Consider the following 21114-nt stretch of genomic DNA (forward strand, 5'->3'; position numbering starts at 1 on the left):
TCTAAGCAGGATGCGAACACCTGAAGTACCATATACCGGAGTTGCTTTAGGGCACATTATTCATATTATTGCAACCACTCTACACGCTTATACCAAAGGTATCTTTCAAAGCTGGCCGGAAACTATAAATTCGTGTCGGCGCTTCCTTGTCGGTTCCGTTGTCTATAACTGTGCATTGACTTGACTGGGAGGTGGCTCGATTATTTTGTCATTGCTGTATTTCGATTTTCTTTATTTTCGAGAATTTCGATTTTCGATTTTCGTTTTCGATTTTCGATTTTTTCTTTATTGAGTTGTCAGGGTAAGTATTGCAATACTTATCATAGCTGATGTTCTTTTTATCGTATAATTATGCAATCCTGCATAACGGAGCTTGAATCAATCTCTTTAATAAATACCGGTACTGTATATTAAAAATTATTTGGTAATACAGTCCACTGTGGCATTCGAACAACATACAGATAATTATAATTATACGAGTACTGCTATACTTCTATTCAATGGAAGAGCCCCGTCCGTATGCGACCAACCAATAGAATTTTAAACGCTTTACAACTGATTCGTACGGGCAGCTTGACATCGACTTGCTCGTCAACCCCTCCGGTCAGGAGAGCATTCAAAAACAAGACTTGTATAATTTACGTTTTTACACAAGATCTAATAGGCCCTCTCGCTGCACACCTTAAAGTGCTCTGTAACTTGAAGTGCGTTTTGTTTTCAGCTAATGGTTTCTTGCTGAGTGCAAAGTGATGGTTGTTCGGTAGTCTGTACTCTGTATCGTAAAGCAACCCAGAGATTTCCTTACAGGCTGCTTTGTTTAAACCGAAATCGCGCTTTAACTTACAGAGCACTTTAAGGTGTACAGTGAGAGGGCCTAAAAATGAAAGCCAAATTGATTTCAAAGACTCTGCAAACGGTGCAAACACCTCCCAATCTTAACGGCCAATCAGGTTTCTCCTAAGGTTAATCAACCGGGGCGACAGAGCCCAGAGGCCCGTCTCGAAAGCGGTAACATCGATGGCGCTAATGTCATTCTCGTCGAAGGTGACCACTCTGACTTATGGAATCCTCGAATGAAATCAGCCCCTTCCGTCCGAGTGTGGCAGCCGCTAATCTGTACGTGAGTGTCCCTCCTACAATGACTGTGAATTTCTCCATTGGAAGGCGTGGCGTCAGCTCTTTCGGCACTGTAAAGCGACAGAATTTTTAAGTTTATTAAATTCATTCAGTAGGACTTTAAATAACGTAACGCTAACCGGTTGCCAGGTTAGGTTGTTCATCTTCATTTTTCTTAGACGAAAGATGTTGTCGAAATTTTCGGTGTCTCAAGGAACATGATTTTTTAGTTGAAGATGGTGTCTCCATCCGTACATCTAGCTGTTTTTGATAGTTGTTTTATCGGACACAGGCGTGTGGCAGTGCCTCTGCGGCTGATTGCATATCTGCCAGAATCACAGAACACACACCGGATCATAAGCTCAGTTTGTCAGCGTTTGGATTGTCTTGTGCACGAGAAAGAACGCATAAAAACCAAAGTCAGATTCACAGACAGCATGGCCAGCTTTCGAGAAACCTACAGTCATACGCTCGCGGCAAGCTGGTGAGAGCAGGCATTCACACTGCCAACCCGTCGAAACCGACAAAACAATTAGAAAACCTTACTTTTTCCCGCTCTAATTTGGCAAACTGATTAGCTTCCGCTTCTGTGATTTTGATTCGCTGATATCGCTTTTGCAGTGAGACCACTATTCAGCACAAGAAATGACACACAAAGAAAACTCAGAAAACAGGCGTCTGTTCGACCAGGCAGGTTTGTGCGAATGAGGCAATGGAATGCAACTGGCTTAAAGGTCAGCTATAAAGTTATCCCGCGCTTGGGGTCGGGGCCGCCGTCTTTCCGATTGGCAACAACATCATGTCTATTTATTGTTTTCGTAGTTTTTGAAAGAAGGTTAAGGTATGTGGCATTGTACTGGGCGTAGATATCGTCTAGCAGAAGATAGTGCTCGGCTGAATCCGCATCAATAATACTGCGCAAATCTTCGGTTAGACGAACAAAATCTGTGCGGTCATCCGGCAACAGCTTCCAGCAGTCCGTCATCAAGGCGTAACTGGATAAAAAATATTGTGACAGTGTTTACAATACCTCAAGCGCTGTAAACTAAAGAATTATTACATACATATACCGTAATAGAACCAAATTGGGCATACACTGTACACAGTATACTGTATAGTTGGTGCGGCAGAGTAAGCACACGGTATACTGTGTCTGACCACTGACCAGTTATTGCGTCATGAACTCTTACATAAGTGTAGGACAGAATACCGATTGCTTTAACCGTAATCCAGTCCTCAAGGATAGCAAAAACTCGGGAATGTGTTTCCGTATTATTTCCACATCCGCATACGGAACTTCACCCAAAGTGAACATCTCCCATAGCAAAACGCCAAACGACCATACGTCCGATTTGGTAGAAAATGTCCGTTCCCCAATGGCTTCTGGCGACATCCAGCGCACCGGCAACACTTCCTGTATATTCGTGTCAAATCAAAGCGAGGTGAACGTACTTATTTGAAGTGCAGGTTACTTGTAATAAAATGCAGCGTGGGAAAAAGGAATTTGCCGTAGTGTAATATCTGTAGATTGTGGGCATTTTTAAATCATGCTACGTAAAGGCCGACCACTAGTTCACTAATGGTGGATTTTGTTAAACAGATAGGTGAATGTTATCCGTACTTGCAGATCACGTGGACCATCTTGCTTTTCATGCTTGGCTAATCCGAAATCGGCAATCTTTGCCACCAGTCCATCGCAAATCAAAACGTTGCGGGCTGCTACATCTCTATGTATTATGGAACGACTGCTGAGGTACTCCAATCCACGACTGCTTTGGTATGCCAGTTTTAGCAATGCGTTTGTCGATAGAATCTGCTTTTGGGTATCTTCCGATCGCGACTGGCACTGGGCCTCTGCCGTCTTCTGCAGACGTCCCGCTTCTTCGTCGCTATAAGGAAGGAGGCGTCCATCCGAAGCGGTATGGTTGTAATAATACGCACGGTCCTGTGCTCTGAGATACGTTAGCAACGAACCAAATCTGGCGTACTCCATTAGCAACATCATCTCGCCTAATGATTAACGTGAGCTAACAATAACATGGTGACCTTTTTCCAGCGCAACGCTATTATATCCGAAAAAATGTTGATAGTCACCTTTCATCACCACTCCGAGCAGGTTAACAATGTTCAAATGACGTCCGGCATCCGCCATAATCCGCAATTCCTGGACTAATTGCCGGAACTGGCCGCTATCGCTTCTGTTTTTGGCGGTTTTCATAGCAACTTCCGTTACATCAGGCTGACCATGAAGACATTTGGCCACACCCTTTCTGACAATGCCGTTCGCACCTTTGCCCAAAATTTTCTCTGCTACACAAAGCAACGGGAAACAGTCTGATTTATCGTATACTAATAATGTATAAGCTTTTTCCAACGCTGCTTTTACAAACACGGCATCAGCGTAACTACTCTTACTGATTTCCAAATTTGCGAGCGGTATTTCGAGCAATTCAATGTGCTGCAAAACAACCGGGTCCAACTGCAGTATATCGCACTGCACAGCCGATAAATCATGAAGAGGAATGATGGGTGAAACTGCGGATTTGCGACGTCTGATGGTGATGGTAAAGATTTTACGCATGCTGTTCTGACTAAGGCGGCGTTTACGGTAGATAACCACCAGACAGATGACAACGGCGATGGCTGCGGCCGGAATTATGGCTCCTAAACAGGCACGCACGATGATAGTATTGCGCGATGACGTCAGTGCAAGCGCTGTTGCTGTGTGATTGGTGGAGTTTCCTGTTCAAGAGAAAACGTTGACACTTCAGCTGATCTCAAGATGCGCAACAGAACGTCAGCCACCAGTCGTTTAATTCGGTATAGTAATATAGGTGCAGTTGGAAAGTTTTGTGCTGTACCTGTGGACGTTTCAATAGAGACGATTTGAGCAATCTTTGGAAACGATCCAGTTGTAGAAGTTGTGTCTGCAATATATTTCACGTCATTAAGTGCCAACATTATTACTGTAATTATTTACATGGCCCGTGAAACACATGGGCTTGCTAAATTTAAGGCAGGATAATAACTGTTACCGCGAACTTTGACTTCGATGCATGAAAGTGCGAAAAGGGTTACTTACAATTTAATGGTTGACAAAATACAGTGTTTTATGGTTCTGTACCCTACCTACAGCACTGGACGTTGTCGTTGACGATATAGATGGTGAACCTGGCGAAATGGACGATGAGGAAGCGGATCCAGCGACACACCGCCTTTGCAGTCGGACCGCATCCAGCGAGCTCAGTTGATCATTTGGAGAAAGCTTTGTGCCGGATACGGTAATATAAATCGTTGGCGCAAACGGATTTATCGCATAATCAGTGGATGCAAGTTGCATAACCGAGTGATAATCATATGACAGGCCATACGTTTCCATTTCGTCGGGCGGGACACGGCGAAATTGATCTTGTTTAGCTAAGCATTTCGTAAAGAAAAAGTCAGAACTATTGTAATATTCTTCACGTAAGCCACCGCAGCCTTACTCGCTACGATATTGCCAGGGTTAATCATGACGTAATAATCGCGATCAAACCTCTGGGGCTCGTTGTAAAATCCTAATACATGCATGAGTTCACGCTGCACACACGCTGGCTTCCACAGACAATCATTTTCGAACCCTACGTCCTGCTGCCCGCCTTGGCGTCCTACCGTCCACCTTAACCAACTATTTGGCAAAAGTCACTGAACTGATTCTCCAGGAAAAGAATTACCCGAGAGTTTTAGGAGAAATCACCTGTCAGGCGAAGCCGGTTTTAAGAAAATGAAGTCCTTTTGCGTTGTCCGCTTCACAAATTTCACGCAACCTTCGGAAGCCCGCGAGATGATCTCCATGTAAGCCAGTATATGTTCCTTCTGGGACTGATCTGCAAAGTAGAATTTGTCGCCATTGTAAGCGCAGTCAACAAGTCATCCAGACTTCTTACCAAAGAAGATGCTAAATTCAAACGGAACGGTGTTGTGTGGCCATGCAGCAGGAAGACACCAAATTGTACAGATATGGGGCCACAGAATGATAAAAGCATAGCGCAAAACCATTATCAACTTTAATACGGCTACGTTACAGCGGCTTATTATTCGGCGTTTGACAGCGGATCTGACAATCTAATCTAAATATATAGACGAAAAAGGACATTAACGTGAAAGTGCAACCACCTTTAGCACCTCTTTTTACATGAGACTGCTCCAGTACGTTTTTAAAATTTGCCGATCTTAGTGTCAAAACTTGTGAAAAAATTAAGAAGACATCATTGCAACAGCAGGTGAAGTTGAAGTTAGCGCTAACGTTTAAAATTTTATCTCCTCGGGCTTTTGAGATGTGCATACGCAGGTATGATATCCGGTGTACACAAAATTGCCTCGAAGGAATGACATGAAACTGGTCGCCTGGCCTAGGATAATGCGTAGGCAACTCGTTTTGTATAAAGGACGTGCCAATCAAGCTTACTCGAGTCTACGCATGTGAATATGCTCAATGAAAAAGCCGCAGCGATGATAACCATGAGCATCGTATAAGCACCCTTTGCCGGTGGCAACGATTTTTTTTATTGCGTTCAATCAATGCGATTCGCTTTGCTACGCGTCATTCGACGGTCGCTTTAATCACCTTCAGAATGTGTGCAGTGCCATTAAGCCAATGCTAGATTAAACTACGAGTACTGTTTTAACCACAACTACAGTAAAATCTCTCTACTACGTACACCCTCCGTTCTTAGCTCTCCGAATGTTGTAAAGAGGTGTATGTTACACAAGGGCACTGCCCCTGGGGGTGGTAATTAACACGCCCCAAGGGGGCTGGCTATATGTCGGTCAACAGCAACTAAGCACCGTGCCGCTGATGTTTTATTTATAAATTCATTTTATTCCTCCAAATACAGCTGGCTTACATACATGGCTTACTCAGCCAGCTGTATGTAACGCAGGGGTTGACTATATGTTAAGATATACTGTCAGCGGTTCCATGAAAGGTGTATGTTATACTTTTACAGGGGTGAATGTTATATAGAGAACTGCCCCTATGTTATAATCCGCCAAACAGTCCGGTTCCCAGCCACACGTATATAATAAAGAGGTGAATGTTGTATAAGGGTGCATGTAACGAGGGGTTTTACTGTATCATAAACAACAGGATGGACAGAACAAAAATCAATGTGAGCAAGAGTACTACTAAAATACGCAGTACTACTTGACAAACAAAGTTGAAAACAAATAGTAAACAGAAGATTTTGGCAGGGAAAAACCGGTAGCAGAAAGTAAGGTACGCGATTGTATAAACTATAAAAGTGGGAAGGGAAACGTGACAAGACCAATTAACGTTACTGCAATTTGACGCAGTTTTAATGTAATGAAGGATAACCAGTCACACTTAGCGTGCCGAAATTAATAATCATTGCATACATGATGTACAATATGCGTGCTGCAGGCGTATGATACATCTACAACGTTTGCGCAAACGCTCGGTAAAATATAATTGTTTGCATAATCGCTCTCTAAAACGTGCCGATCATCATTTTTTTGCGAAAGTAAGCTGCTAATTGCACATTTACGCTGTAATTATGGTCCAATAACCAGAAAGAACAAAAATCAGTACCACCCAGCAGGCTGAGATATAGTTTCTTTGAACGCCACCTCCGGGACTTGGCGGGTCTGTCTGGATACAGTTCTCCACTGTAGTATTAGAGCAGCATTCGTACTGGCCCAACTGCGGCAACGATGGAATGCCGCCCCATACTTGCCACACATGAAAACCTCCGACACACGTAAAACTAATCTGCACGGGACGCTCGTCCTGTGGTCTGGTGCCCACTTCATACATCCACTGTACAAAGTCCCGGGCTTCGCAGCAGGAGCATGATTTCGTCGGGTCAACGGGGCAGAAAGCGTTGTTGTCCAACGAGAATCGCGCGTCTCTGCTGGGGTTCAACGTATCGAGCACGTCACGTGACAGGAAGTTGAGAGCATTCCTTCGCATATCTAGGGTCGTCAAGCGAGCGAACGTGAAACGTTGGCTCAAGGTTATTCTCTGCATTCCCACTGATGCATTATGCTCGAACACCCAACCGGCATCGATATCCCGAAACTGCTCGCTCAAGTCTAGTTTCTGGAAACAAATCATATCTGGCATTTTGAGCAAACAGATAGGATCATGCTGAGTAGAAACATGTTTTAATTCATATACTGTAGTTCGCAGGACAGTTCACAGAATCGCGGTAGTAAAGCTAAACATTTTATAATCATTTGTGTGATTCGCTGTTTGTATACGTACTCGCAGAGTTTCGGCAACTGGTTTAAACACCGTCCAGTCCAAATCTGCGATTTTATTCCTCATAAGATCAATCTCCTCAAGAACTGGAGTGGATGCAGTTTCGAAAGCGGTCAGGTCGATAGAACTAATATCGTTTTGGAATATTGTGAGCAACCGCAAATTCTCGAATCCTTTAAGGAAATCAGCACTGAGGGTCCCAATACGGCAGTATGACATCTCTAATTCTAACAGCGTAACCCTGACATTGGCCAAAAACTTTTCCACCGGCAGGCGGGTCCCGTTGGCGCCGGCAAAGTTGTATATGTTTAATCGGATTAGGCTGGTTAAATTCGCCGGCAACGGCTCAGCATAATCCTGAATAATGTTATTCGGCACAATTGTTGTATTGTCTCTACCGCCTCCCAGATCCATGGAGTTAATTGTCAGTGGCACCTTCTGAACGTCGAAATTGTCTGGGATGCTGTAATTTCCAGCAGTACACATCAGCCAACCTTCGCTTGGAGTGCTAGAGGAACGGCAGCTGTTGTGTGGTAGAGTGGCTGCAGCCCCTAAAATTGCAAAATAAAGTTGCTAATTAAAAACTTACATAACAGTATTGGTACTTTCGTGCAGATACGAGTATTTATAAGCTGGTCGCTGAGGATATGAAAAATTCAGCCCAGGAATGTTGCGGACATAAAAAATGCCATCCTCCAAAAGCCTTCTTTTGGTGTGCTTAGAAATCACAAATGGATTTAGAACAATTTGTTGCACTTGCATTTGATAATAACCATACCAAAAAGATATCGTTATTCACTATTATATAAGGAGTAAAAATTTACTACTGATTTGTTCATCAGTTCATTACTTGCCTGCCTTCACTTGGATAAGGAATAATGCAGGAAAAATTAGCACAGTAACCATCCACCATTTCGTGACGTCCATTTTTGCCGAATCCGTCGTGGATTTTGTTGGAACCGCGCTAGTCTGTTTCTGGACAATAGGGAAATAATGGACCTTGGTTATTTTTGCACTTTTTACAAAGCGAACGAACATATATGGAATACCACCATATGGCACGATTCAGTATTTATGTAATTATGCAGGTTCCTCAGAAGTGTGCTATCAGTAACTCCTGCTCCTATATTAACAGATGGCAATTGTTCTCTTATATAGCATTTGTCTAAGGCTTGCATTCTTAATTGTCCGCGTAATCTGAATTCCATTATTTATGTACGAGCACAGTATAGCTAACCGTTGCAATTGATAACGACATAACAAAAGTCAGTTTAACCATTGGAAAACGCCATTGTGCATGTATCAGGACATGAAATAATTTACGAAAGTGCTACGCATCCCACAAATTCTAGTAAAAATTAATTTTGATGTCTTAAATTGCGGTCTGCATTATGCTTATAGCCATAACACGGATATGCTGTTATGATATGGGTCAACGACTCAACGTTAACAACATGAAGTACTACCCAGGCGTTTTAAGTCCGGCAGGATTTTAAGGCGCACTGAAGTGACCGCTAAAAATACAGTACTATATAGTAGTGGCAGTACAGTAAAAAGTTCTTTACAGTTAGTTACATTAGTTATCTGTAAGTGATCGCCGGCTAGTGAGTAACAAGCGCGTGAGTTAATTAGCGCTTATTTATCGCTTGCATTATGGCAGTTGTACTCACTGGGGAAGGTGTTACGGCATGGACTTGTGAGAGAAATCGTATATATGTAGAGATACATACATATGTACAGATACTTCCTTTAATCCAAGACTGACTGCTGAAACATTTTATGGTATATGATACAAAATTGTCTACGATAACTTTATGTTTATGAAGCGCAATGTTAGCCGAATGACTGACGCTGATTGTATGATGGGGCCGCCTTGATGTGCCAGCACAGGCTCATAACTCCGCCCGCAGACTGACTAGCAAAACAACTCCGAGGAAACAAGCGGCGCTGGTAACGCTGGCTGACAACGAGCATCTTGCGCTGAGTATTTGTTATGTACCGTTATAGTTTTTTGTCGCTCCTACTGCCTACAGATTCTAACGCTCTATATGTATATTTGTGACCTTGTTCTTCTTTATCGATCTTCCATCATATCAAGATGAAAGACGTTGCCGAACTTTTGCGAAATTCAGATTGTGTTTGTTATCGTGGCTCACCTACTGTCGTCTTGCAATTACGAATTTCGCCGTTTGATTACGACTTTACCGTGCAGACTTCTTTGGCTTTTCTGCTACGCACAGGGCTTTTTTCAGTCAGGTTACCTGCTTCTCAAAATTACAATTGCTTTGAGAAAGCGCGGCGTTGAATTAACGATGCCACTTGAAATTTGCACTCAGACGTCGGCAGCTTGTTTGCGCATTTCCGTCAATGACAGTTACCATGTTTTATTGCTAGCCAGACCGCATAGTGGCAGATGCCATTGCCGGTGGCAGTTGCCAGTGGCAGGTGCTCCGGGCATCCTGCCACCTTTCATCCCTTGTCCCTGATGGCGGCAGTCTTACACACTGGGGAAGGTGTTACGGCATGTACTTTACTCTTCGGCCTTTTGAGACGCACAAACGCAGAAATACAGTACTCGTAATATCCGGTGTATACAAAATTGCCTCGAAGGACCGAGATAAAACTGGTCGCGTAGCCTACGATAATGGGTAGGCAACTTGTTTTGTATAAAGGACTTGCCAATCAAACGGCTGCTGCCCAATCAAACTTGCTCGAGTCTACGCATGTGAATATGCTCAAAGAAAACGCTGCAGCGATGACAAACGTAAGCGTCGGGCATTTGTGTAGCTGACATAAACACCCATTTGCTGGTACTACGAGAGAGTACTACGAGATTATGGAGTACAACGGAGTACTACTTGACAAACAAAGTTGAAAACAAACGGTGAAAAGAAAGTTTTGGCAGGATACAATCGGTAGCAGGAAAGTAAAGTATGCGATAGTATAAACTATAGCAGTGGGAAGGGAAAAGTGATAAAAAACAAATAACATTACTGTAACTGGAAGCAGGAATTTACTGTAAAAAAAATAACATTACTGTAACCTGAGGCAAGGTTAATGTAACGCAGGATAGCCAGTCACATTTAGCATGCCGAAATGAAAAATCATGCATGATGTATGCGTGTTGCAGATACATCTGCAACATTTGCGTACACGCTCGGTAAAACCAAAACCGTTTGCAGAGTCGCTTTTTGAAACGCCCGATCACCACTGCGAAAGTAAGTTATGATTCCACGTTTACGCTACAAATATGGTCCAGTAACTAGATAGAAAAAAAATCAATGCCACCCAGCAGGCTGAGATATAGTTTCTTTGAATGCCCCCTCCATCGGTCTGGATCGGCTTCTCTGTACGCGCAGTCGTAGGGAGACAGTTCTCCACTGTGGCATTGGAACAGCATTCGTATTGCCTCAGTTGTGGCAGAGAAGGCCCGCCGCCCCATACTTGCCACACATGAAAACCCCCGACACAAGTAAAGCTGATCCGTCTGGGACGCTCGTCTTGTGGTCTGGTACCCACTTCATACATCCACTGTACAAAGTCCCGGGCTTCGCAGCAGGAGCATGATTTTGCCGGGTCAACCGGACAGAAAGCGTTATCGTCCAGGGAGAACCGCGCGTCACTGCTGGGGTTCAGTGTATCGAGAATGTCACGCGACAGGAAGCTAAGAGCATTCCTACTCAAATCCAGGGTCGCCAAGCGAGAAAACGTAAAACCTTGGCTCAAGGTTATTCTCTGCATTCCCACTGATGCATTATGCTCGAACACCCAACCGGCATCGATATCCCGAAACTGCTCGCTCAAGTCTAGTTTCTGGAAACAAATCATATCTGGCATTTTGAGCAAACAGATAGGATCATGCTGAGTAGAAACATGTTTTAATTCATATACTGTAGTTCGCAGGACAGTTCACAGAATCGCGGTAGTAAAGCTAAACATTTTATAATCATTTGTGTGATTCGCTGTTTGTATACGTACTCGCAGAGTTTCGGCAACTGGTTTAAACACCGTCCAGTCCAAATCTGCGATTTTATTCCTCATAAGATCAATCTCCTCAAGAACTGGAGTGGATGCAGTTTCGAAAGCGGTCACGTCGATGGCACTAACGTCAGTCTGATATATTCTGAGAGTCTGCAGATACTGGAATCCTCTAAGGAAATCGGCCCCGAGGGAGTTAATTCGGCAGTATGAGATATGTAATTCAAGCAGTGTAACTCTGACATTAGCCAAAAACTTCTCCAGCGGAAGGCGGGTGCCATTGGCGCCGGCAAAGCTGTACATTCTCAATCGGATTAAGCTGGTCAAATTCGCCGGCAACGGCTCAGCATAATCCTGAATAATGTTACTGGGAACATTGGTTTTATTGTCCCTACCGCCTCCCAGATCTATGGAGCGGGTTGCAAAAGGCACCTTCTGGACGAAAAAATTGTCCGGGATGCTGTAGTGTCCAGCGTTACACACCAGGTTACCTTGGTTGACAGCACGACAGCTCCTGTGTGGTAGAGCGGCTGCATCCTCTAAAATTGGAAAATAAAACTTGTTAATTAAGAACTTAAAAATACCCTACTCTAATAAAGTGCTGAAGAGTTCACTACACGTATTTGGAGACCGGTCGCTGAAGACAAAATTTTAACTTAATTGTTATGCGGTTATAAAAAATGTCATCCGGTCTAAAATGTTTTTTCCTGGTGCGTTTGGATAGCATACATTTGAATTATAACAATTAATTGCACTTCATACGTTTGATTACACTTACAACTTGTCATTCGCAATTAAAATGGTAAAAATTTACTCTTGGTACCTGCCTGCATTCACTTGCAGTAAGAGTAATGCAGGAAAAATGAGAGCAATAACCATCCACCACTTTGTTTCATCCATTTGAGCTCAGTCCGTGAAGGATTTTATTAGAGCTGCACTATTCGTATCCTTAACACTACTTTATGCAAATATTTGACGGTAGTAAAGTAGTAATTCTATTTTTTAAAGAGCGCATGGACGTATCTTGATGCAAATTTATTATTCCAGCATTCAACAAGATTCAGTATTTAAGCAAGTACAAAGTACCGAAGATGGCTGAGAAGCGCGCTATCAGCAACTCTTGCTCTTGTAACGGATGACTATTGTTTCAGGTTTGTACTCTTACTTGTTCGTTTAATCTTCACGAAGAAACAAGTGCGTTTGCGTGACATTCCGATAATTATGTACTTAGTAACTGCTGAAAACCATGGCAGGTATCGCCATCGGTAGTCGCAATAAGATAACGACACTATAAAAGACAGTATAACGGTTGGAAAACGCATTTGTGCGCGTATAAGACACAAATTTACGGAATGATATGCATCTCAAAAATTCCAGAGAAAACTGACTCTGATCTTTTAATTTCGGCCTGCCTGCAACAACATGGGTTTTGGCTATGCTGGTTAATCAACAATATTAATTATGAAGTACTGTACTGGCTTTTTACTGGAGGCTCACTGAAGTGTCCAATATGTTTAATAACATCATCGTTAAAATATTAGCGGTAGTGTACAGTAGTAGAACGTCACATTAACTGCAGTGCGCGGGACCAGCCATAGAATAAACTGACTGTCAACGTCAACAAGCCGGCTGCGGCATAGTTTCTCTGCACCCCACCACCGGGAATCGCAGGGTCCGTTGATACCTTCTGAGTCTGAACACAATTCTCCACTGTGGCATTGGAACAGCATTCATACTGTTGCAACGATGGAAGAGCACCGCTCCCCGCCGACCAAGCAACAGGATTTCCAACACATGTAAAACTAATTTGTACTGGACGTTGTGACAATGACCGATTGTTTACGTCGTGCATCCACTCCATGAAATCCTGGGCGGCACAGCATGAACACGTACGTGTCGGGTCAACGGGACAAAAAGCGTTCTCCTCCAGGTAGAAACGTGAGTTACTATTTGGATTCAGCGTTTCGAGAATATCCCGTGGCATAAAATTAAGAGCATTTTTCGTCAGATCCAGAATGTTTAAACGAGAGAATATAAACGGTTGACTCAGGACTAACGTCTTCATACCCACGGATACATCATGGGCCTGGGCCACAGCCCAGGTACTCCAGTTAAAAAATTGATCGTTCAGCCGCAGATCCTGTCAGCAAAACGTATAAATTAGTTTGGGCAAAACAGAAATAAACAGTTTAGCAAGTTATATTTAAGGCGATACTGATTTACTTGTAAAGACTTTGCAAGCGGTGCAAAAACAGCCCAGTCTAAATGGCCAATCATGTTTCTCCTAAGATCAAGCGAACGGAACGGTGGAGCCGAGGTTCCCGTCTCGAAAGCAGTTACATCGATGGTACTGATGTCATTCTGGTCTAGGGTGAGCACTTGTAACCTATTGAATTCTCGAAGAAAATCGGCACCTAACGCACCAACCCGGCATTCAGTAAGCCGCAGATACGTGAGTGTGCCTCTGACATCGGCCAAGAATTTCTCCACGGGAGGCGTGTGGCACTGGCCCTCTCGAAACGGTAGATAGACAGTATAGTATTTCTAATTTTGTTAAATTAGCCGACAACGGCTCAGCATGGTCTTGAATGACGCCAGTTGGCGGCCAGCTTATACTGTTGAAACTGATTTCTCCCAGTTTTCGATGGTTTTCGAAGTTTTCGAAGTTTTCGATGGTTCAAGCAATTACCTTTCACCTATGAGAACTGCACTGTTCCCTGCTTGCTTACCTGCATTGGTATTCAACACAAGGCATGTAGCAAAAATATACGCATTGCACAGGAAAAATTTTAAGTAAACCATTGTTACAACAGCCTCGAATGAACGGCGTGATGTAAATGAATTCGTAAAAATGTTACGTATTAATCAGCACAAAGCGCGTCTCTCTTGTAAAAAAGCTGATTAAAACTGTTGCTCCGAGCCTTGAGCATTAATTCATGGTGATAGATATGGGCTTCATATACAAATACTTCTATAGTAAATGTGGAGTTATTTCACATACTCTACTCGTATTATTATCAGCTATTATCTTATCTTGTATACTGATGTAACCTATGTGGAGTGAACTATGTGAAGAAGTAAACGTGTTACGGTATTATAATGTCATCTGCAATTGTCAGTTTTGCATCTACGGATTGTTCCCAATATAGATAGGAGACATTACGACCGGAAACGATATGAACATGCAATTCGCCGAAAAAAAAACAAGAAGATAAATTCGACCTAGACCTAGTTGTTTATTATTTATCCACGAACTATTATGTGTGCAATTTTATAATATTATTCGTAAACTGGCCCATGGCAGCATTATGCACACTGCACAGCGCTCCAAGGCCTAAAACATCATTGTTACAGCTCCTTTTGGGTTCCTCTTCAACGTTTCCTGTTTACTTGTAAAAGTCGGAAGAACGCCCAGTACGCTATAAAGTCACACATTTACAGTGCGTCGACCGGGTATTACAAAGTACGTTTGTAAACTGTTAAATTATACAGTATACAATCGGAGTTAAACCCCGGGCCAATGCTGATGGAATATTAATTCTAATTTTCTATCCCGCCCATGTTTACACATATGTATTCGATCATGAATGCTTCAGTGACGCATAGTACAATGACCAACGTAAGATGTAATTATTCGCATACGTAAACCTCGGAAACAGAAATACATTTATGCTAATAACAGAAAGATCATAGCAATTGGAAACGATAACAATGCAGTAAGTGTACACCAAATAATAGTAATTAGTACCCGTAAAACTTACCGATAGCGAGTTTTCAACCCAACTTGTAAGCAAGCCGATTAGCCGCGCCGGTATTTAGGCTGCAAAGTGTTAAACACTGCTGTAGAGGTTGACTACTGTGCAAGGTTTGTGCTTTTCTTGCTTCTTTAAAGGTTTGTGTTTAGTCGCTTGGGCCGGCAAACTTTTATGAGTACTTTGTCTCTCTACTGCAGTCGTTTAATTCTATTAAATTGCTATTACCATAAAATATCTTCCGGCTACTTCAATCGAGTATCCAAAAAAAGCATCGCTAATTACGATTTATGTTCTTACTGATTTGCTTGAAGTTTACTGTGTTCATACTGCCACATTTCTAGAAATTATTTAACTATCCTATAATAAGAAGTATACAAGTACTGTACTAGCAGCTGTGAGTCTATGAACACCGAATTATGCAGGTAACGCAGACGCATACCAAGTACTCTCAACAAAAATCTAGAGTAATTCTTGGACCCCAAAATATACAACTTTGTTGAGAACTACGATGCGAGGTTGCACTGCACGATGGAACATCCTGCATCAATCTTGTCTGCTAATGGTGCTACTGCTATTAACAGCAGCTAGTGTGGTCATCTTTTCTCCAGATCATCGGATAATCCAGTTTATTTCATCGCAATACAACGCAAAGGAATTTTTGGACAGAAACGACAGCACCTCAGTTTCGCATACTGACGACTTGGCAGAACATTTTTTCGAAGTTCTTGTGAAGCCCGATTATTCGAAAGCTGTACAGAACGTCACCAGTAACAGATCGATCATCAACAACACCGGTGAGCCGCGCCGATGTCCAAGAATGTCCAATAAACGCCGCGCTTGGTACGGTTCCGTGGCATATCCCACTGTTTTTGACGAAACCCAGGCATGGGCATGGGTGAAGACGTTTTTAGCGTCTGCCTGTCCCCGATGCCGATTTGGAACGGAAAGTCAGCTGATAGATCAAGTTGTACTCCGATTTAATCAGTCACGTGATTCGACTGCTTCCAGCAGAAGGATATCGTTCTTTCAGTAAGCAAACTGTTTTTTCTTGCCAAAATGTGTGCTGTGATTTACGCCGTGCAAATAATCTAATAAACCGGTAACATATGGGAAGAAGCTGCTTCTAGCGAACACTTAATTGGTTTATCTCTTTCCGTAGTTTTCCGCAAACACAGCCGTCGGCAATCGAAGAGCCTATTGGAACTCTGGTACTCGATGAGGTCAAACAGGTTACGCGGCTACGCATGCCGCGATCCTTTTGTAACGACACTTACTGCCGGCAATCGCCCGCACTGCCATTGCAAACCGTCGCCGATGTACTGGTGCTTAGCGGTACAGTGGACGATTTGTATGACCTTGCGCAACTTATCGGGTGCCAGTTGCATGCCCAATTTTTGCACACTACCATTGCGACAGGTATGCTACTGTTCACGTCTAAAAATAGTTTACTAGATCTGACAACAGCTGCAAATTGCGACAAAACGGTTTGCTGTACCAAGATCTGTGCAGCTGATGCTTCTTTATAGAGCGGAAAGATGATGTCAACAACGAGCGTTACGCCACACTGTTCTACGACTGGTTGAACGTGATTTATTTTGAGTATGACTGGATACCATTTGCTACTAATGAGAAGTTCTGTCAAAAGCGCTTCAATTGTACTATCTGGATTGCCTGGGAGAAATTCAAACGGAATCGTGAGATGGCCTTTTTCCCCCCGGCAGCTGATGGCAGTCTCTCGTATCAACTGGAACGATTGCGCAGTTTTTTGACGAGCCCAGACGAAAGCGTGTGTCAGCGAAGAGAGAACTTCGGCGGAAACTACGATACCGAAGCAGTACAGCCAAAAGTCGACGGAAGGTAAAACTACTTAATATCTACGCTTTGAGCATGCTCAGCAAAAGGATGAAATTTCATCCCGCAGTTGTATTAACAGCAAGACACAAATTTAAGGCTGCATAGGCAGTTTATTGATAAAAATTAGTTGTAAGAATGATAATAATAAAAACGGTTTGGATTGACACGGCGGCGATTGTTTTTTAGAAAAAAGTAGCAAGAACATTAGTAATTAGCGCTACGCTTTTACAGATACACGCTATGTATGGACCGATTTCCCAAGCGCACTCCCGAAGATTGCCTCGTTTATTCGGTCGGGATCCGGGATGACTGGAGTTTCGACGACCAGATGCACAGTATGGGCTGCAGTGTGTACTCTTTCGATCCATCCCATCCGTTTACTCCGTACCGTCGGGGTGACCACCACTGGGTGTTTGACTGGGGCCTCATCACCAGCCCCGAGCACACACTGTCCCCGACGCCTCCCGGTTGGACCCTGTCCACGTTGCATGACATACGCCAACGACTGGGACATAGTCAACGCACTCTAGATGTACTGAAGATGGACTGTGAAGGGGCAGAAATGACCTTTCTGGATTCACCGTTTGTCGGCACGTTTCTCCAGTCCGTTGGGCAGTTGGTCATGGAAATACACTGGTTACCCGTGGGTTGGCCACCCGTAGCGCCAGCTGTTTTTGATGGGGCCAAGATTATTAGCAATATGGCGCGTATCGTACACCGGTTGGAAAAGCTGGGTTTTGTTATGTTTTACTCGCGGCCGACTCCCAAATGGGTGGGATTCGATTTCAGAGCGTACGACCGGTCGATAACACAGGTTAAAGGCTCACAAGCGTTTGTTTACGAGGTTTCGTTTACTAATCTTAACGGTGCTAATAAACATTAAAACAAGTATATGAACGGGTGCTGCAAAATTCGATACAAAGGTCACGCTTCCAACACCATAAAACTGCAGTAATCAGCCAAGCAAACAAACCGATTTGACGTGCATTGTCTAACAAAATAAATGTTGTAAACGAAAGGGTCATGGTCTAGAATAAGTGTTCAGATAGACGGTAAATGTACAGATAAAGCAACGGTTGGTGCGCTGTTAAAGCATGTTACGGCGACGTAATAGCAGTTTCGTTGGGATTCTTCTTGATTCCTGCTGGAGCTGCTAGAGTTCTGCCACCAGAACTGCGGGCGTTCTTACTACTATTCGTCCCTTTGCAGAGTCGGAGCGCATAACTCTGCACATTGCCGATGGTGAGACAGAAGAACAGAGGATCCAGAATAGGTTGTACGTTGTACAGACTTGAGATAATTTGGTTCACATGCGCGCTCAACTGGATCGTGGGATAATTGGCGAGAATGGTATAGTAGCCCATACTGGGCAGCCAACACACTATGGTACTGCTCGTATACAACGTCAGCAGTATGAAGGGACGATGGAAGGCTTCCTGCTTCCCATGTTGTGCCGCTGGATTTAATATTAGCCGGTCTCGTCCGACGCCGTTTCAGCATCTTCCACAGTAAGAGCGGATAGGCGACAGGAATGGCAGCACACGGTACGTTGAAAATCCAGATGGCCATAAATTCTGTCAGAGCATACTGGCTATCGGTATTGAGCTCGCATCCCTCCGCTGGCGGCAGGCGATAGTATAAGGCATCGAGCACCTAAAGTTTGTTTAACTGTTGCCCGTTTGAAACACCGTTCTTATATTTTGGCCCGCCGCACATCTGTTGGGTGCAGCCGCGCATAAGTTGGACGGTTGAACACGTGGAAGTTTATTTTGCACCTGAACCGTTAGTGCGACCATAGCTGATATTGATTTTTCTTAGAAGTCGTACTAAGAAAAACTGGTATACGACGGAAAGTACAAATCAAACCAAACCAATAAATATTTGGCTGATTGTGCAACTGAATGAGAAGACCAAGAGAGAAATGGAGAGGAAATGGAAATATTTAATAGACGATATTTTAGGCACACAGTGACCTTTGCAGACTTGCACTACGAGAATCAAAGACAGCAGCAATGCAGCCATTGCTAACATGCTGCTGTCGTTGGTACTACGGTCGCAGCTTGTCCCAAATTTTCTGACACCGCGCCGATCGCCGGCTCAGAAACCGGTGAAAGACTGTGTCATCGTGATGAATTACGGTATTTGCTGATTGACTGCCTACGCAGTTGTGCGGTGGGCCAACAATTAAAAGGCACTTTAAAGGGGCCCCAAATAAAAAAAAACTCGAAGTACCGTACGTTTACGGTTTTACGGTACCGGTGGTCAGCGACGAATGCGGCATTTGCATCAATAAAGCTGTTATTAAAGCATGTATATCGATGAGTGAGGTTGAAAGCACAAGAATGAATGCTGAGAAGGCCTTTATATAGTTATTACTGTAATAACGATAACGAGGCGATTTACGCAATTTTGTCTTACAAACCAGAGAACAACTTCCGATTGTATCTGTACAATCAACACGAGAGCACAGTCCGTGCAGCGGTAACGCAAACATGCGGAACCGGGAGAGTTGTTGCTACTTCAGCAGCAACAATTCTTCCGGTCGTATGAAGCTTCATAAGCGAAACATAGGAATGATATTGTCATAACTGCGCCGGATACTCCAATTTTCTTATCCTGCCAAGCAATCTACAATATCTTTCAATTCACAGCATAAAATGCAAAGCACACCGGAAGCTAGGTGACTAAGCCTAAAGAATGGAAAATGGAAGTGCCGCTATTTTAGCCGCTTACGATTAGTACAGTACTGTAAGTACTCGTATTACTGCAAGATCGTTTGTTTTTGTTCATGCAGCAAGAACACTTACACTGCCACGATATGCGGAAGTCACACGACGATTCGGTAACCGATGACCAAGCTTAATTTTTCTATCGTCGGTTAACCGTCGCTAACTGTCTGACATGTACTTGTACAGCAAATAAATAAAATTTGAAACCAAAGTAAAAATGAGTTACAACCCAGTAATTTCGCAGTGAAAATTCTTCGATGCTATCTTGGTCGGGAACAGTTTCTGTGACACAAGCAAGTAGCGTTCTCTCGTTGAATCCATGAATACACAGAGAGAGATCCGCGATGGCGAAGAAACTCTTTGTGTGCTTCTGAGGCCAAAGATCTTTAATATTGCCACAAGGTATCTTATACAAAGTCAATCCTGTACTTATTAGACAAGTTTCGCAGGTCATCCATTAGCCCATTCCTTATTCCTTGGCTTTTTTAAGGTAAGGAATGAAACCTTAAAAGCCGTCATTAAGGGGAACAACTTTGACTACTTACCCTTAAGGTTATCTTCACTCGTTGTTTGCCAATCCTGTCTTTATTTATCAAAAAACCAGATTCTGTCTGCAAGGCTTTTGCTTTGAATGTCTGCTAAAACGAACACCTAAGAATAACTCAGAATCTGGTTTTCTGTCGTCGACCAAACTTTTAGAAGTCGTCATACCAGTCGCAGTCTGACCAGTTGTAGCAGTGTGACACTCTACGCCACACAAAGAGGATTGACCACGGTACAGGTGTACTGTACATCTTCCAACTTGTATGACGGTACAATTATCAACAAAGCAGTCGGAAAGCCAATCGATAACTTCGGGAAGAATGCACATTCACGATTAAAGCACAAATAATGGCACTTGGCATGCACATAACTGTGCGCCACTTGTTGTGGCGCTAGTGGGCAGTAGTGGCGTTACTGGCGTAAAATCCCAGCACGAGTACTGGCAGTTACTAGTACTGCTTAAAATCTCCTCACTGTCTGTAGTGTATTCACCCCGTTTTGCCATTAGTATTGATGTGCCCTTTCCCAGTAAGCGAAATAATTTGCAAAATCCTGGTTAGCGCTGTCAAAAATAATGTCATTATAAAAAATCACGCTTTTTTTGTGTTTTCAGTAATACTTCTATCCAAATTATTCTATTCTGGAGTAAGCCGCTTAGCGAAGCGGTAAACTAGTAGAGCCCATTACATACTCATACTCGTATGGGCCAGTTGAAGTTCATTGTCAGTGTACCGGTAAATTAATCTTTCAATAAAAGCTTTAATTTCGTGGCATTTTACCCCAAATCTTACAATGTATTCGGAAAATCTTAGGTTTTCCTGTCGTGGTACCGTGTCGAAGTCAACTTAAAGGGCTGTGACGCTACTGTACAGAGTGT

At 43.3% G+C, this 21114-nt stretch overlaps 4 protein-coding genes across 8 annotated transcripts; 1 reads left to right on the forward strand and 3 right to left on the reverse strand.

The window, feature by feature from the left end:
• Nucleotides 1-780: 780 nt before the first annotated feature.
• Nucleotides 781-5360, reverse strand: LOC129596358 (macrophage colony-stimulating factor 1 receptor 2-like). 4 transcript variants are annotated; one of them, XM_055493606.1, is made up of 11 exons: nt 5043-5360; nt 4853-4982; nt 4602-4783; nt 4246-4533; nt 3978-4043; nt 3532-3858; nt 3211-3426; nt 2738-3126; nt 2307-2530; nt 1257-2111; nt 782-1187 (listed from the first exon to the last, which is right to left on the reverse strand). In XM_055493606.1, exons 1-10 carry the CDS (start codon nt 5152-5154, stop codon nt 1856-1858), a joined length of 2190 nt encoding a protein of 729 aa, XP_055349581.1. In that variant the 5' UTR covers nt 5155-5360; the 3' UTR covers nt 782-1187; nt 1257-1855. The 4 variants fall into 4 exon arrangements, with proteins under 4 accessions (XP_055349579.1, XP_055349582.1, XP_055349581.1 ...); XM_055493604.1 differs by having other exon boundaries at nt 781-1187; nt 3211-3858; XM_055493605.1 differs by lacking the exon at nt 782-1187 and having other exon boundaries at nt 1245-2111; nt 3211-3858.
• Nucleotides 5361-6571: 1211 nt separating this feature from the next.
• On the reverse strand, nt 6572-8487 carry LOC129596363 (uncharacterized). Its single transcript, XM_055493616.1, has 3 exons — nt 8233-8487; nt 7382-7929; nt 6572-7216 (listed from the first exon to the last, which is right to left on the reverse strand). Exons 1-3 carry the CDS (start codon nt 8414-8416, stop codon nt 6659-6661), a joined length of 1290 nt encoding a protein of 429 aa, XP_055349591.1. The 5' UTR covers nt 8417-8487; the 3' UTR covers nt 6572-6658.
• A 1823-nt stretch (nt 8488-10310) lies between these two features.
• Nucleotides 10311-13237, reverse strand: LOC129596364 (uncharacterized). 2 transcript variants are annotated; one of them, XM_055493618.1, is made up of 3 exons: nt 13041-13237; nt 11357-11895; nt 10311-11191 (listed from the first exon to the last, which is right to left on the reverse strand). In XM_055493618.1, the coding sequence occupies exons 1-3, from the start codon at nt 13084-13086 to the stop codon at nt 10616-10618; spliced, it is 1161 nt and encodes a 386-aa protein (XP_055349593.1). In that variant the 5' UTR covers nt 13087-13237; the 3' UTR covers nt 10311-10615. The 2 variants fall into 2 exon arrangements, with proteins under 2 accessions (XP_055349593.1, XP_055349592.1); XM_055493617.1 differs by lacking the exon at nt 13041-13237 and adding an exon at nt 12184-12907.
• On the forward strand, nt 12695-17848 carry LOC129596394 (uncharacterized). Its single transcript, XM_055493668.1, has 5 exons — nt 12695-13286; nt 15720-16140; nt 16271-16527; nt 16638-16968; nt 17197-17848. Exons 1-5 carry the CDS (start codon nt 13238-13240, stop codon nt 17846-17848), a joined length of 1710 nt encoding a protein of 569 aa, XP_055349643.1. The 5' UTR covers nt 12695-13237.
• Nucleotides 17849-21114: the final 3266 nt, after the last annotated feature.

This window comes from Paramacrobiotus metropolitanus, unplaced genomic scaffold, assembly GCF_019649055.1.
Source record: "Paramacrobiotus metropolitanus isolate TYO unplaced genomic scaffold, Prichtersi_v1.0 Parri_scaffold0000089, whole genome shotgun sequence".
Classification (NCBI taxonomy): domain Eukaryota; kingdom Metazoa; phylum Tardigrada; class Eutardigrada; order Parachela; family Macrobiotidae; genus Paramacrobiotus; species Paramacrobiotus metropolitanus.